Source organism: Giraffa tippelskirchi, chromosome 2 (assembly GCF_054371585.1).
Source record: "Giraffa tippelskirchi isolate mGirTip1 chromosome 2, T2T-mGirTip1v1.2.pri, whole genome shotgun sequence".
Lineage (NCBI taxonomy): Eukaryota > Metazoa > Chordata > Mammalia > Artiodactyla > Giraffidae > Giraffa > Giraffa tippelskirchi.
The window spans coordinates 215272577-215290648 of record NC_137276.1 but is presented as its reverse complement, the minus strand read 5'-3'; the positions used below and the strand labels follow the sequence as shown (position 1 = coordinate 215290648).

General features: G+C 34.4%; 1 protein-coding gene across 1 annotated transcript in view; it reads right to left on the bottom strand.

Annotated features, from left to right (window-relative positions):
- Positions 1-223: 223 nt before the first annotated feature.
- Positions 224-18072, bottom strand: part of NCAM2 (neural cell adhesion molecule 2) — a 522399-nt gene continuing 504550 nt past the window's right edge. Inside the window, exons 16-18 of the mRNA XM_081573614.1 lie at positions 9911-10115; positions 5802-5921; positions 224-1166 (exon numbers count right to left, since the gene is read on the bottom strand). Of these exons, the coding sequence (XP_081429740.1) occupies positions 1055-1166; positions 5802-5921; positions 9911-10115 (437 nt within the window). The 3' untranslated portion in view covers positions 224-1054. The remainder of the gene's footprint in view (positions 1167-5801; positions 5922-9910; positions 10116-18072) is intronic.

The window sequence follows — 18072 nt, the reverse complement described above, 5'->3', positions numbered from 1 at the left end:
CTAACATTTTAAGTTCCATTAGCCAATTACATATAACGGTTGACCTATAACACTGGGAAAATGAATTTTTAAAGAGAGATTATCTAAAATAATGGGCAAAAATGTATCTGAGGATATGATTTGAAGTATTTAAACACTAAAGACATTTTTTGATTAAAATTAGTTTAAAAAGTAAAAGATAACCACATATATCACATTTATAAATATATCAAGACAACATTGATATTGTTCCCATTTCAGTTTACTTTATTTGAAGCTGAGGGCAAAAATCAATATTATTTCACTTGCAATACATTTTCATTGTGTGTAATCCATTATGAGTGAATGTGGCATCTATAAGAGATAGAAATTTATGGAATATTTCTAATCTAATTTTACACACAACTAATATTCGTTCAAATGGGTAACAATTTTGATCTGGCACTTCAGTCTATTAAAAATCAACATTGAAGTAGCACTGTAATTATAACTTAAAAAGAATTTTCCAAAGTGTCTCTCAATATTTAACATCTGCTAAAGATAACTAGCTCCTTCAAGCCTAAATTCCCTGAAGTTCTCTGGATGAAAAGTGTAACCTTAAGTATTTTCATCTTAAACTGAAATCCACTTTAATAATCTATTTGCTCAAAATTGGATTAAAAACATGCAGGGCTTTTTTGTACATTTAGCTCACAAAGCTTTTGTTTTGCTTTTTCTTAAACTCCTATTTGTGGAGAGGTTGTGGTAGGAAATACACTTCTGAAGAAATAGAGCACTTTACCTATATAATAAATTGCAGTACTTCAATCATAGAGTCAATTGAATATACAAGAATTGGTGCCAGTCAGGTCTCTATATTGAAATTCATAACAAAATAAGCAACAACAGTACAACAATAACAACAAAAGGAAATGGACCATGGGCAGGAATATTGGATCTTATGTATATGTGTACAAGCTATTCCAAGCTAGAAGTTTCCCAAGAAATTAAGGTCAGTGGAATAGTTTTGGTCATAGGGTCACTGCAATCCAGATGCTCTTTGTAGCATTCATCATTCAAGACTGTGATCTTCCTGTTATGCTTTGCTGTCATCTTCTTTTGATGGAATGATGTCATTAGAAACCTTAATTTCTATAGTTTCTGGATTTAGGACTTCTTTCCCATTTTCTTCTTTTAAAGGCAATTTTCTGGAAGACAATATAAAAATAATAGACAATTGGCTAAGGCACTTTAAGTGACATCCATAAACATTTAAGTCATTGTTTTGTAGAAGGAAATAGAGTACAATTAGGTGGCTCAGATGGTAAAGAATCTGCCTGCAATTTGGGAGACTGGGGTTCAATCCTTAGGTTGAGAAGACTCCCTGGAGAAGGGAATGGCGACCCAGTCCAGCCTTCTTGCCTAGAGAATTTCAGGGACAGAGAAGTCTGGCAGGCTACAATCCATGGTGTTGCAAACAGTTGGACATGACTAAGTGACTAACACACACACACACACACACACACACACACACACACACACGCACACACACATTAGAATGAAAAAAAATCTGGTTTGTTAAAGTAATAATTAAATTACAAATAGAATTCACTTCTGTGACTTTAACCTCACCAATGTATGGAATAATGAATGCTAGTTCCTCTGGGATGTATTTGCAATTTTTTTTATATATCTGAATGAGAAGAGGAAGCCATTGTCTTCTGAAAGTCAAAGCTATTACATGAAAACCAAACAATCAAAAGTAAGTCATTTCACTGCTGGGAGTGAAGTATCATCTATCTTAAAACTATTAGGTCAGGCTCTCTTTTATGATTATTATAAATAGTGCATTTAGAATTCTTCTTGTCTGTTTTTCCCAAGAACTGAAAACATCAGCCATAAAGGAGTATAAAAGCAATGAGTTATTTCTAGCAGCAAAATATACAGAAATTTTGAGCTTCAAGAGGAGGTCGCCAAGATGTTTAATAACACTATATCTCTTACAGAACTATTTGTTACACTTGTAATTAATCAGTGTTTTCAACTAACTCTTGGATGGTGTATTTTTGTACATATATGTTTATTCATTACTTATGTTTATGTTAAATTTTATTTTTAAAGATTACTGCTAATTTTGTTATTTTTATGTTGAGTATTTTTTCTTTAATTGAGAACCAGAATAATTATTAAATTATCTTGCTTTGATTTTGTTTTGTTTTCTTTCAAAATATAGCCTGTTCTATATAAGGGCATTTTCTTAGCCAGTTTTCATACACACCATTATATCATAGTATGTGTTAACTAACAAGTAGGAAGTTGCTTTGTTATGTAATTTGTTGCTTATTGAAAAGATTTCTGATTTCTGAAGGGGAGTGTATGGAACCTACCCTAAAAATCTGCCTCTACAAGAGTCAATTTCAAATTACAGTGTAATAATTCCTAACTGAAGTCATTAAAAAGGGCCTGAAGATTTAAACCAAAATTAAAGCTTCAGAGTAGTACTGCTGCTGCTGCTAAGTCGCTTCAGTCGTGTCCGACTCGGTGCGACCCCATAGACGGCAGCCTACCAGGCTCCACCGTCCCTGGGATTCTCCAGGCAAGAATACTGGAGTGGGTTGCCATTTCCTTCTTCTTTGTCTAAATATTAATATTATTATTATTACTTTGCCCCTTGAGTGAAGATAAAGGGGATTTCTAAAAAAAGTAATTTTCTTTACCTGTGACAACACTCAGCCTTTGACTTAAGATGAGAAGCCTAAATCAAATTTCTCTCCAAGAGAATACTGGCTAGTAAAGAAAAAGGATTTTTTTTTTTAATAATAAAATGTAAACGTCGTTTTGGTGAGCAATATTTAAAGAATAATGTGATCACCCTGATTTTGGCAGTATTATTTTCAATTGTAATTGTTGTTCAGTCACCAAGTCGTGTCCAACTCTTCACAACCCCATGGACTATAGCATGTCAGGCTTGCCTGTCCATCACCATCTCCTGGAGTTTGCCCAAGTTCCCATCATTGAATCGGTGATGCCATCCAACCATCTCATCCTCTGTCATCCTCTTCTCCTTCTGTCTTCAATTTTTCCCAGCATCAGGGTCTTTTCCAGTAAGTCAGCTGTTGGCATCAGGTGGCCAAAGTATTGAGGGTTCAACTTCAGCATCAGTCCTTCCAATGAATATTTCGAGTTGATTTCCTTTAAGATTGACTGGATTTATCTTCCTGCTGTCCAAGGGACTCTCAAGAGTCTTCTCCAGCAACACAGTTTGAAAGCATCAATTTTTCAGTATTCTGCCTTCTTTACTGTCCAGTTCTCACATCCATACATGACTACTGGAAAGACCATTGAATTAACTATCTTCACCTTTGTTGGCAAAGTGATGTCTTTACTTTTTAACACACTGTCTAGGTTTGTCATAGCTTTCCTATGAAATTAGAAGCAATTGTCTAATTGCTTAGATATTTGCAGTGATTTTAGAGCCCAAGAAGACAAAATCTGTCACTGCTTCCACCTTTTCCCCTTCTATTTGCCATGAAGTGATGGGACCGGATGCCATGATCTTAGTTTTTTTTTTTTTTTTTCAATATTGAGTTTTAAGCCGACTCTTTTACTCTCCTCCTTCACCCTCATCAGGAGACTCTTTCGGCTTTTTGTCATTAAAGTGGTATCCCAGCAATCAAATAGAATTTCATCCAGCCCAGCATTTTGCATGATGTACTCTGCATATAAGTTAAATAAGCAGGGTGACAACAGCCTTGATGTACTGTTTCCCCAGTTTTGAATCAGTTTGTTGTTTCATGTCTGGTGTACCTCTCCTCCTTCATTTTCACTTCTCTTTTTCTTCAGCTTTCTGTAGAGCCTGCTAAGACAACCGCTTCACCTTCTTGCATTTATTTTTCTTTGGAATGGTTTTGTTTGCTGTCTCCTGTACAATGTTACAAACCTTTGTCCAAAGTTCTTCAGGCACTCTGTTTACTAGATCTAATCCCTAGAATCTATTCATCACCCCCATTGTATATTCATAGGGGATTTGATTTAAGTCATACCTGACTGGCCTAGTGGTTTTCCCCACTTTCTTTAGTTTAAGCCTGAATTTTGCTATGAGGAGCTGATGATCTGAGCCACAGTCAGCTCCAGGTCTTGTTTTTGCTGACTGTATACTCCATCTTCGGTTAAATAATGTAATTAATCTGATTTCCTATTGACCATTTGGTGATGTCCATGTGTAAAGTTGTCTCTTGTGCTGTTGAAAAAGGGTGATTGCTATAATCAGTTCTGTTATATATAGTTATATATAGTTCTGTTATATATTCTGTTCTCTTGGTAGAATTCTGTTAGCCTTTGCTCTGCTTCATTTTGTACTCCAAGGCCAAACTTGCCTGTTATTCCAGGTATCTCTTGACTTCCTACTTTTGCCTTCTGATCCCCTATGATGAATAGGACATCTTTTTTTGGTGTTAGTTCTAGGAAGTCTCCTAGGTCTTCATAGAACTGATCAACTTCAGCTTTTTGGCATCAGTGGTTGGGGCATAAACTTGGATTACTGTGATGTTGAATGGTTTGCCTTGGGAGCAAACTGAGGCCATGCTGTCATTTTTGAGGTTACACCCAAGAACTGTATTTTTTTCTCTTTTTTTTATTATAAGGGCTACTCCATTTCTTCCTTTGGATTCTCGCCCACAGGAGTAGATGTAATGGCCATCTGAATTAAATTCACCCATTCCTGTCCCTTTTAGTTCACTGATTCCTGAGATGTTGATGTTTACTTTTTCCCTGTCCTGCTTGACCATGACCAATTTACCCTGATTCATGGACCTATCATTTCAGGTTCATATGCAATACTGTTCTTTGCAGCATCGGATTTTATTTCATCACCAGACATATCCACAACTGGTCCCGCTGCTTCATTCTTTCTGGAGCTATTAGTAGCTGTCCTCCAGTCTTCTCCAGTAGCATATTGGACACCTTACGATCTGGGGGGTTTATCTTTCAGTGTCAGACCTTTTTGCCTTTTATACAGTTCATGGGGTTCCCATGCTAGGATACTGGAGCAGTTTGCCATTGCCTCCTCCAGTGCATCACATTTTGTCAGAACTCTTCACTATGACTGGTCTGTCTTGGTTGGCCCTTCATGGCGTGGCTCATAGCTTCATTGAGTTAGGCAAGCCCCTTCACCACGACAAGGGGAATATATTCAATTGAATATGGCTGTTACCAATTTGTTTCTAAACATTTTAACCTTCATATTCATAAACATCATCTATGCACATGTCCACTTTTGTGGGTTTAGCTGAAGTACTAATTGTAGTTTTAAACAAGTTCTGATGGATGCAGAATTAAGTAAATAACATAACTTTGAATGGAGACTAAGCATCATTGAAATAGTAGATTATTTAACAGCATTTCTTCTTCTTGACAAATATACATTAAAAAATAGACTTGCTTTATTTCACACTACTTATTTCTATTCTGCAATTGTGTATTCATAGTCAAAGCAATAACTAATTTCCTGTCACATTTTTATTTCAGTAAAATCAATCACATTTTAAAAGTATCACTTTCTTAAACAGTAAGATTAGTGCAGCAAAGTCCAAATTTGAAACATGCTTCCATTATTCTGATATTTTTTGCATAAAATTATGAATATATATTTGAACATGAGATTTTCTCCTACACTGATACAAAATGTTAATGTGAAATGTCTCAATTTTGATATTCACATGTACTTTCATTGAAGAAGAAAAATCATTTTAAAATGCTATTTGTCAATACATGCTATAAATAATGATAATGTGATAGTTTACAAATATTTATCCAAAAATAATTAAGGATTTCAAGCTACATACTCAGGTTCTGTTAGTGGTGTGGTTTCATTTGGTTCATTTACTGGGCTCCCATCTTCATGATTAGTAATTCTTTCATCCTCTGTTCTCATCTCCACTATCGGTTCTTTTGATCCATCTTTCCTAGAAAAATAAAGAAAAAAAACAAACTCTTGCCTATAAAATGTAAGAAGGGATGCATTATGGAACATAGCTAAAAATCTCCACAAAATCTCATCACACTTTAAATAAATCCAATGTGGCCAGAATGGAATACTTACCAAGAATATTTTTTCCATTGAAATTTATGTAGCCAAATATTGCTCAGAAAAAATGGAAAGAAGAAATTCCATTTTGTCTAGAATTCTTTTCTTCATCAAAACTGTGTTAAATATTCCACAAAATAGTTCAAATTTTAAATTTGATCATTCACTTTCTTTTGGGAAAAAATGAAAATATTTTGATACATAAAATTTATGACATGAGGTAGCTGGGTATGGAGAAGGCAATGGCACCCCACTCCAGTACTCTTGCCTGGAAAATTCCATGGACAGAGGAGCCTAGTAGGCTACAGTCCATGGGGTCGCTAAGAGTCGGACACGACTGAGCGACTTCACTTTCACTTTACCCTTTCATGTACTGGAGAAGGAAATGGCAACCCACTCCAGTATTCTTGCCTGGAGAATCCCAGGGACGGCGGAGCCTGGTGGGCTGCCGTCTATTGGGTCGCACAGAGTCGGACACGACTGAAGTGACTTAGCAGCAGCAGCAGCAGCAGCTGGGTATATTTCCCATCTCTCATGTGGTAGCAAAGGGGGCTGGAGTTGGGTATTCCTCTCCATGCATGTTGAAAAGCAAATTACACACACATGGGGGCTTCCCAGGTGCAGCTGGTAAAGAATCCACCTGCCAATGCAGGAGACACAAGAGACACACGTTCGATCCCTGGGTCAGGAAGATCCCCTGGAGAAGGAAATGGTAACCCACTCCAGTATTCTTGCCTGGAAAATTCCATGGACAGAGGACCCTGGCTGGCACTAGTCCATGGGGTTACAGAGTCAGACACGACTGAGCATACACATGCACTAGAATACACACACATATACACACATTGAGTAGTCACTTGCTATTATTTTTTATATTTTAGTTCTTTTACAACTTGCTTAGATAAATCTGATTAGGTAAATTTTCTTCTAAAAAATTAACATTTACACAAATTTTCTTATTTATTTATCCATTTGATTTTTTTTTAACCAAGATGTGTTTCCCATCAGAGTAACAAGCTAATAGCAGGGACTAGTTTGTTTTTCCTCACATTTGTGTCTCTGAAACTTAGATGTGCTTGTGCTAAGTTGCTTCAGTTGTGTCTGCCTCTTTGTCACCCTATGTACGGTAGCCCGCCAGGCTCCTCTGTCCATGGGATTCTCCAAGCAAGAATACTAGAGTGGGTTGCCATGACCTTCTGCAAGGGATCTTCCTGACCCAGGGATCGAATTTGTGTCTCTTACATCTCTTCTATTGGCAAGAGCGTTCTTTACCACTAGTGCCAAAGTGCCTGGTTATCTAGGTGTTCAATAGTATTTGCTATTGCAAATCAATGCTTGGGTAAATGAGAGTATACATGTAGTTTGAGAAAATAGTAATCATTAGCCACTTTATAAGATAAACTATGAGAATTCAAGATAAATGCTAATTTATAATAAAAGCCAAATAATGGAATATTCTAGGACTTTACACAAATGCCATTTTGTATACCACAACTTTCTCATTTTTTCTGTAATATAATATTCTTCAAATAAAGATGCTCTAAGTGTGTAGTTAATGTGTTTTGTAATGAATATATTCAGTCTTATAACTTCTGATCACATCAAAGGACTAGTCTAAGAATGATTGAGATCATGTTTAGAAAATAGTATATATTCAATAAATCAAATTAATTATATTCTATCTCTCATTGAGATTTTATATATAATTTTTAGTTGAAACAATGACTTTTTGAAAAAGTTGAGAACTTTTTTCTAAGGCAGGGGAAATCATGGTTTTAAAAGCTATGATGGACTACAAGCATGAAATGAACCATGTGTTTTCATCTTTCCAAGACTTTAAGGTTAATTAATCTCAGCAGGAATTACAAACAAAAGTGTTGGTGGATAAATTACCAATTAATAAAGTCAAACAAAAGCAAACGACAGAGCTTGGATACACCTGGTTGTTTTGCACATGGTCACCAACATCCTTCTAGGTAATTAAGACAAAACAGGAAGGTTCTTTTTGATTTCTCTCTTGCTGTCACCTCAAAGTCAAATTAGTTCCCAGTGGTTGACTCTACCTCATCTATACCTGGATGGTATATTCTTTCATATGTTTATAGTACTACTGTCTTGGTACAGAAGACCATCTCTTTCCATGTGAAGTGTTTCAAGATTCTCCTATCTAGTCTCCCTGACTTTAAATCTTTCCTTTACATCTACCAAACTTCCAGTAATACATTCTTCAAAGTAATTCTGAAACATCAAAAATAATTCAGTAGGTCATCATTTTATACCAATGTTTAAGATATGCTGTTCAATTGTAGAAGATATTCTTAAAATAACAACAAAAATTTAAAAAAAGAAAAAAAGAAAAAAAAAACTTTAAGTCACTTCCTATTTAAAAAAAAATATTTAACTCAACAAGATTTAATCCTTTTGTACTCAGATAATTCTCCTAACTAATGTTGGTACCAGTTTCTCTCCCTGTCTTATTCCACTCAGATCTACTTGGGGCTTTACATAGTCAGCTCATTTCTGCCTTAAGAGCCTCTGTATTTTTTGTTACACCTGTTTAGAATGTTCTTCCCCTTGATCATTATATTTGTGACTCTTGATCATTCACTCTTCAGCTTACTTTCACTTCCCTCTAGAGGTCTTTAGTAACTGAAATTCTACTAACAGTTTACCATTCTGTTTTTCTTTTTTTTTTTTTAGTGCTTATCACTATCAGACATTTTCATTCTTAGCATTTAGTATCTGTATCATTGCATTAAAATGTGAATTCCATGTGAATAAAGTTCTTGTTTGTTTGTTCACACTTTATCCCTAGGTTGTATCCCTAGGTTGTGCTTGTTACCTAATACTTATTCCATTCAGTTAATAGTAGAGCAAGAATAAAGATATACAAGATTCAGTTTTGAGTCATGTGTGCATATATATATGTATCATCTGTATATGATATATGTATAAGTATGTTATATAGTATGTTGCTTTCTCTATATGTGAACAAGGAACTAAAGCTTAATTTGGTGATGCATTTCTTTAGTTAATCAGGCAATTTAAAAGTTCAACAAGTTATGAGAAAGTATATGTTTCTATGAGGATAGCAAGAGATAGTGAATAGCAGTTGATACTACTGTATTTACCATGTCATATGTTCATTATTCTTTCAAGCATTAAAATAGTCTAATTTCATTTTGTTCTTTGCTATCTGCTGTGTCCAACAACTAAGCAGGTGACACTTTGGGATATTTAAACTAATTTTTTAACTGAAAATGTATACTATTCAATTTATTATCTCTTAAAGTGAAAATGTTCCTCACATAATATTGGTAAGAAATGGTCATAGATGACATACATAGTAAGCTTGAAATGGGTTTGGAGATTAAAAGCAAAACAAACAATGCAGCCATGCAAAAATGAATTCTCCTCTATCCTTAAGCCTAAGAAATAATGCATGAAACTATAAAACGCCTAAATATATGAATTAAGAATGAATAGCAATGACTCAACAATAAAGTGAAATGAATCACTGACAGACAGAACACCATGAGTGAATTCTAAAACATTATGTTGAATGAAAGAAGCCAGACACAAAAACATACACAATGTAGGAAACTATTCGTATCAAGTTTTATAAGAGCTAAAAATGATCTATGATGAAAATAATCAGAATAATAGTTGCCTCAGAGAGGGGGAGTTACCTGGAGTAGTGTGGGTTTGCCTGGGTAGGAACATGAGAGAACTTTTGAAGTTGATGCTAATATGGAAGATTTTTTTGCATATCACTCTAAGTTTTGCATAAAGAAAATGTAAATTTTGAACTCCATGTAGTGATATAAAAAGTCTTTCATTATTGTGATGCAGATATCTGATACTCACAGGTATGCAGCTTTTCCTTCTTCGAGTTCTTTACTTTTACCACTGGAACCACTTTTCTTTCCACACATTCTCCTGGTAATGCACATCAATAACCCACACTGTCGAATAAAGAAGCAGCTGACGTCTGTTACCACCAGGATGAGCAAGAGTGCAGCAACTCCCAGACCAATGACTGCTCCAAGCCCAAGACCATTAAAAAGTGTGTCTTAAAAATAAAAGAAAATAATTTTATTAATCTCCAAGTTTGAAAAGATTATACAGTTATTTTAAAAAAGAATCATCTTATCTGAGAAATATTCAACTTAAGAGACAGGAAAAAATATCTTTACTAGCACACTTCAATTTCATGAGCTATTGTCTGGTTTTCAAACAATGTTTTAAGCAACTGACATGTTAGAATTTGAAATATCTCTTACAAATTTTCTTCAGAAAAAACACTCTAAGTAACTTTGGTTTATACTATACTTCTTGATTGCCTTTGGGGAACATAATTAATATTTTATTATAACACCAATTGTACTCTACAAGAAAGTCAGAGTCGTTTTTAGATCATTACTTTGTTCAAAGAAAAAATATAATCAAAACTCCTGTAAGAGATGTGTTAAATAGATGTTCTATTTGGAATAATTTGAGTTTTAAGACTTAGTCTTGAAATGATGCTATAGCACTTTGCTTTGACAGAGGACACACTTTAAAATATCTGCCTAGAAATATTTTAAAAATCATCATTTTTATCAGAATCAAACTACTTTTCAATGTGTTAGTTTCTGCTGTACAACAATGTGAATCAGTCATATGTGTACATACATCCTGTCCTTGAGCCTCCCTCCCACCACCCTGTCCCACCCCTCTATGTCATCACAGAACACAGAGCTAAGCTCCCTGTGCTACAGCAACTTCCCACTAGCTATGTACTAATATTTTACACACAGTAGTATGTATATGTCAACACTACTCTCTCAATTTGTTCTACCCTCTCCTCCTTCCCTCTGTGTCGACAAGTTCATTCTGTACATCTGCATCACTATTCTTGCTCTGCATCATTTTAGAATAAATGATTTACTTGTATTTCTCCGGTTAATAGTTTAACAAATCACATTAGACCAGAGGCAAACTTTAACAGAGTTGTGACCTTTCTGAAGTCATATCCATGATGGACTCGATGGACATGAGTTTGAATAAGCTCCGGGAGTTGGTGATGGACAGGGAAGCCAGGCATGCTGCAGTCCACGGGGTCACAAAGAGTTGAACGTGACTGAGCGACTGAACTGACTGACTGAAGTCATATCATGAAAAGGTAGGGAAAGATGGGAGCCACTTTTTCATGACATGTGGTTGGAGGAAATTCCACAAGTCATACACAAAGGATTCATGAAAGAGGTGATAGAGAATAGGGTGGAATAGACTGACTAACAGAGTAGAAACGGCAAGAGTGGATAATGCAGCAAAAGTGAATCAAATGTTATATGCCTGTAGTTGAATATGAGGGGCATCTCCTCAACTATAACAATGCAGATAAGAAAGAGAGCACAATGGAAAGACAGAAGATTAAGCTGGAGATATTGCATTATCTAGAGGTAAAAAAGAGAATCATAAGACAATTGTATAAAATTGTTCAAAATGACCATGATAATGTTAAAATTTGCCTACATAACATAAACGTGTAATTATCATTTTAAATGACAAAATACATTTACCACTCAGCATCATAATAGCATGCTCAATCTGTGAGTGGTGTGCAATATAAGTGACAGATATAGAAGCAAATATGGGTTTTGCGAAAACTAATTCTGAAAAAAATATATATGTAAAATAAAGATTTTCTAAGTCATAGTTTTAAAGTTATGTCTAATATGTTTTAACCATGATTGAAGAAATTGTGATCTAAAGGAACTGATACAAGAGTTCTTATGTTGAACTTTCCACTAACAGGCCAATCTTGAATACATCACACCTGTCTGAATACTAGTTTATTTTTCTGAATTTCATGTCTAATTTTTTTTTTCAGGAAATGCATATTATTTATATTCCTTAACAGGCTTCCCTTGTGGCTCAGTGGTATATTATAGAATCTGCCTGCCAATTCAGGAGACACAGGTTTGATCCCTGGGTTGGGGAGATCCCCTGGAGGAGGATCTCCTCCAGTACTCTTTCCTGGGAAATTCCATGGACAAAGGAGCCTAGAGGATTACAGTTAATGAGGTGATACATGACTTAGTAACTAAACAACAACAATATATTTCTTAACAGTCCCAGAGCTTGAAGGTAGAGTAATAAAAATCCTTCTGTGAAATGGTGCCTGGCACTTACCCAGGCAACCTCATGGTTCACCTGTGCTAGAACACAGATATTCCTATATAGCATCCTGTGATGTTGCAAATAAGAATTCTTTAAGCACAGAATCAACAAAGCTGGAACTCACATGCCCTTAAAAAGTGTCATTTTGATTACAATTATTTTATTTCCCATCATTAGAAACAGGCAATAGAAACAGTGTTGGAGGAAAAAAAAAAATCATGCAATTTTCAGAATCTCCTTCCCCTATCAAAGTTTACCATGCTATTTAGATGGTTTTAGTGTAGAAAAATTGCCTAGTGTGAATTCAGAGAAATTATTAGCTTTGACAGAACTATTCTCTTATCACATGAACCCAATTTAAGGAAAGACTAGAGAAACAAAATATTTTTCAGATGGGAACTTGGTATTTTTTCATGTAGTTTCAATATACAATGGACAATGAGATTCCAAATATTATTTTAAAATTTTCAAAGATGTATCTGTATGCACTATTAAAAAACCTAGTGCCTCATGCTAGAAAAATAATGTAAGAAAATTAAGATTTGTTTCAGCACTTTAAACAATGATACTTTTTCTTCCATTATTCCTTTTCAAATATAAATGATCCTCACCTGAATCTACTGTTACACTATAATAAAGACAATTGATTTATGAGATATCTTTGATTTTATGTAAAGCAAAAAATATGTTTTTCAGTGTTAATTTGTAATCACTTTGGATTTGCCTCACAAGATTCAACCACCAAAGCGCAGACAAGATATTGGAAAAATAAAGATCTGATTGTTAGCCCCTGTGGATATATTGACTCAAATGACACTTGAACTTCAATCACTTCTTTCCTACTTCATTTAGATTCCTCTCACATGCATACCTAGTCAGAGTTTTAGGCAATGAATTCCACAGCTCAATGATGATGTATCTGGTCAATGACATAAATCCACATTTACCATTTTTAAAATGTGAAGACTTTTGCTTTGCTCTAAAAGGCACTGAATCTGGCATCAGAAAATCCTGCTTCCATCACTTACTCCTCCATATCCTTTGTTGAATCAGTTAACTTTTCTCTAAGGCTGAGATGCCTCTTTATTGAAATGGGGACAATTAGGAAAACAATCTTCACAAACTAAGTCATGAGGTTTTTGGAAAGACTTGTGAATATAATAATGTATTTAAATCACAAGGTAAAAATTTAACAAGTATCATCATTATTATTACAAAATTCTATGGAAATGCAGTTTTGGTGAAAAAAAAAGACCATTTGAAATTAAATTGGTTCAATAAATATATTTCTTCATCAGCAATCTTCAGAATCTCTTGTTAAGCATTGATTATTCTTCTGAGAATACAGTCACTGTTTGAAATGACTTAGTTTTAGCTAGTTAGCTTTTAAATTATGAATATTTTATTTGTGACCTTTTTAGTATTAAACCAGTATATTGATCTGCTTCATTCTCAAGTGCGAAAAAGTTCTTAAAAACATTGTATTTGTAAAGCATCTTATGGTGAGGGAATATTGACCTTAAGAGCTGTTACTTTTTATTCTAGAGAAACAAAGTTATACCTTTTTAACTAATGATTACAAAGTTGGATGACTACCTAAAGTTACTTTCTAAGAAAAACTAAATATATGTTTTGTCATTGCAAAGAACAGGCATGGATATCAAATAGGTTTCTGTAATAAATACTTAACTACATTCTTTTGTGAAAGGTTTTTTAGCTTAACAATATATTTAAATGTTTATATTTTCTCATATTCCATGAAGTTAAGCTATAATAATTATGAAAGCTAAATTTTCTAATATTTTCCTTTTTTCTTTTGCTACCAACTTAATCTATTGTAAAATTTCACCTATTTGTCTGGACTTCTCACAAAGTCATTACCGTATATAGCATTGCATCACTAGGATTTGGGGACTAGGAATAATTTTTGTCCTTAGCAACACAAAAAATATCTTTATAAGTAAATTATGGTTTTAATACATTTGAATACATTGAAACTAAGCATGGAAATCATTTAAAGGATTTTAAAGCCATCTTTTCTTTTTAGCTTCCCAGAATACTTACATATGTGCTTTATGACTTAATTTTTATTTAACTCCATTACAAAAACAAAAATATTTTCAGGTCTCCACATTACAAGATAACCCTTAATATTAGAGCTGTAGAACTGAAGACTATTTATTTAGCCTGAAGGCATGGCAACCCACTCCAGTATTCTTTTTTATTTTTTTTTTTTTATTTTGCATAAATTGCTCATTTTATTTGATAATCTGCATAATAATTTAAAAGAGCTATTGCTTAGTATCTGTGTCAGGCAGTATTCTTGCCTGGGGAATCCATGGACAGAGGAGCCTGGCAGGTGACAGTCCATAGGGTCTCAAAGAGTCAGACACAACTGAAGCAACTTAGTGTGTATATATATGTATATATAGTGTATATATATATATGTATATACATATGTATATATATATGTGTATATATATATATATACACACACATATCACACTGCATGGCTTCTGGGATCCTAGTTCCTGAACCAGATATTGAACCCAGGCCATGGTCATGAAAGCACCAAATCCTAATGACTAGGCCAACAGGGAACTTCTCAGTTTTATGGTTTTTTATACCTGTGTTTAAGTCAACATTTTGTATTGGATACTCAGCATCAAATAGTCAAAAGATAGTAATAAAATCAGCAAATAAACTAAAATGTATAATTTGCTTGCATAAAAATGTCAATTTCCATTTTTTCTATGCTACTAGTAGAAAAACAATTATTTAAAAGAGGTACGATAATGCAAATAATTATCTCTCACTTTTCTGTATTTTTCTTGAATTCTTGTTTTCAGCTTCTTTTTTTGGTGTTATTTTGTATTTCTCTTTTAAAAGGGATTTCATGTCAGAATTAATAAAAGATAAAAAATTTAGGTGTCAAAAATTCAAACATCTATTTGTACGTACATATTTTATTATTGAAAGCCAATATGAGAATCAATCTAAGTGAGTTTTTACAATATCCCTCCAAGATGCACCTCCCATACTGTGAAAGTTAAAAACTGGCTAACTAAACCAATATGTAGCCCAAGAGCTTATGTAATTGCAATTTAATAGTCTTTCAAATATAAAATCAAAACACTAAAGTAAGGAAAAGATTTTTTCATATTTCTGTTGAAATTAGCTTACTGCTAAAAATACTTAAATAATTTTCCATGAAATATTGTTTGATGCTAATTTTTTTAAAAAGTACATTTTATTTATAACAGTAGCATTGCTTTTTGATTAAGTAGTTCAGTTTTTTATTTAACTCTCTATAGGTTGAGAATTACTTTTAGATGTAGAAATTTGTGATAAAAAATATAGAGAAAAAAACTTTTAAAAAATTTACATGGAGATTAATTTAAATTTAAATGGTCCTAAATGGAGATTTGGTTGTTGCTCCCAGAATAGTGGTAATTTTTTTCATAAGTGATAGTGTTAAGGTATCTAGCACTGAGGTAGGAAATGGCAATCCACTTCAGTATTTTTGCCTGGAAAATCTATGGACAGAGGAGCCTGGTGGGCTACAGTCCATGGGACTGCAAAAAGACAAATATGACTGTGCAGCTGAGCACACACACACATTGCTAAATGTAGTTAAGTGTATAAAAGATTACAAGAAAAGCTTTTAGTGTTCATGACCTTGATCAGATACTAGCCTCTTCTACAATACAGGTAGGTCTATTTGTCTCCTGTTTACATGTTCTTCCTTCATCTTGCCTAGTGCAACAAATTTTCATATATCAAATGATTTATGGAAAACCTAGGTATAAATCTCTACACACATATGTTTCATCCTAGGTGGAAAGAGAAGGAGCAGGCTGCTTTCTGCATTTGAGCTCCTTCTAAACTGTCTTGGGGGACTTTCCTAGTAGTCCAGTGGTTAAGGCTCTGAACTTCCATTGTGGGAGGGAGGTTCCATCCCTGGCTTGGGAGCTAAGATCCTGCATCCCATGCTGTGTGGCCAGAAGAAAAAAAAAGGAAACAAACAAACAAAGAAAACAAGCTGTGTTGGTCGGCAACTCCGCTAATTTAAAATCAGACATCTGGATTATCGGTAGGTTTTTGTGTCTATATATTTTAATTATTTTTTTTAAAGAACTATTAATTCATTTGGGGTTCACAAACCTTCACTGAGTGTTTCAAAATTAATCCAGCATTAGAGGGGTTTCCTGATATATACTAAATTAGATGAAAATTAACATAAGTCTTTAGGCTTAACATACATTGATTGAAGTCCAGTTTTATTTATGAAGTGTAAGTTTCCCAAATTTAATTTCATTCATTGGATTCCCTAAAACATAACAAAGGAACAAAAGGTAAGATTTTTAGATTAAGAAGGACCTAGAGTAATCTTCATGCATTATAAAAGGTACACTCCGGGCTAATACATATTTTAAAAGAAAATCTATTAGATGAAAACATAAGCAGAACACTCATTGACATAATTCACAGCAAGATTCTCTTTGACCCACCTCCTAGAGTAATGGGAATAAAAACAAAATAAACAAATGGGACCTAATTAAATTTAAAAGCTTTTGCACAGCAAAGGAAACTATAAACAAGATGAAAAGATAACTCTCAGAATGAAAGAAAATAATGGCAAAAGAAGCAACTGACAAAGGATTAATCTCCAAAATAAACAAGCATCTCACTATCAGGAAAACAAAAAAACCCAGTCAAAAAATACGTGGAAGATCTAGACTGACATTTCTCCAAAGAAGACAAACAGATGGTCAACAAACATGAAAAGATGTGCAACATTGTTCATTAATAGAGAAATGTAAAACAAAATTACAATAAGGAGTGAGAATGGTCATAATAGAAACATCTATTAAAAAAAAAAAATGCTGGAGACATGGGGAGAAAGGGGCTTCCTTCATGGCTTAGTGGTAAAGAATCTGCCTACCAATGCAGGAGCCACAGGTTAGATGCCTGAGACAGGAAAAGCCCCTGGAGAAGGAAATGGCAACCTACTCCAGTATTCTTGTCTGGGAAATCCCAATGGACAGAGGAGCCTGGCATGCTACAGTCCATGGAGTTGCAGAGTTGGACACGACTTAGCCACTAAACAACAACAATGCTTGCACTGTAGGTGGAAATGTAAATTGATAAAGCCACTATGGAGAACAGTATGGAGGCTCCTTTAAAAACTAAATATAAAACTACCATATGACCCAGCAATTCCATTACCAGGCATATAACCTGAGAAAACCATAATTCAAAAAAACATATGCCCCCCAATACTCATTGCAGCACTATTGACAGTAACTCAGACATGGAAGCAATCTAGATGTCCATTGACAGAGGAATGAATGAAGAAGTTGTGATACATATATATATATGTATTATGGAATATTACTCAATCATAAAAGGAACAAATGTGAGTCTGTTGAAGTGAGGTGGATGAACCTAGAGCCTGTTACACAGAGTGAAGTAAGTGAGAAAGAAAAAAGCAAATATTTCATGCTAACATATATATGGAGTGTAGAAAAATGGTGCTGATGAACCTATTTTCAGGGCAGGAATAGAGTCACAGATGTAGGGAATGGACTTGTGGACACATCAGGGGATGAAGAGAGTGGGAAGAATGGAGAGAGTAACACTGAAATATATACATCGCCATGTGTAAAATAGATAGATGGTGGGAAGTTGTGGTATAGCACTGGGAGAAGACCCTGGTGCTCTGTGACAACCTAGAGGGGTGAGATAGGAGTGGGTGGGAGGGAGGCTCCAGAGAGAGGGGATATACGTATACGTCTGGCTGCTTCACATTGTCAAATGGCAGAAACAACACAGCATTGTAAAGCAATTATCCTACAGTTAAA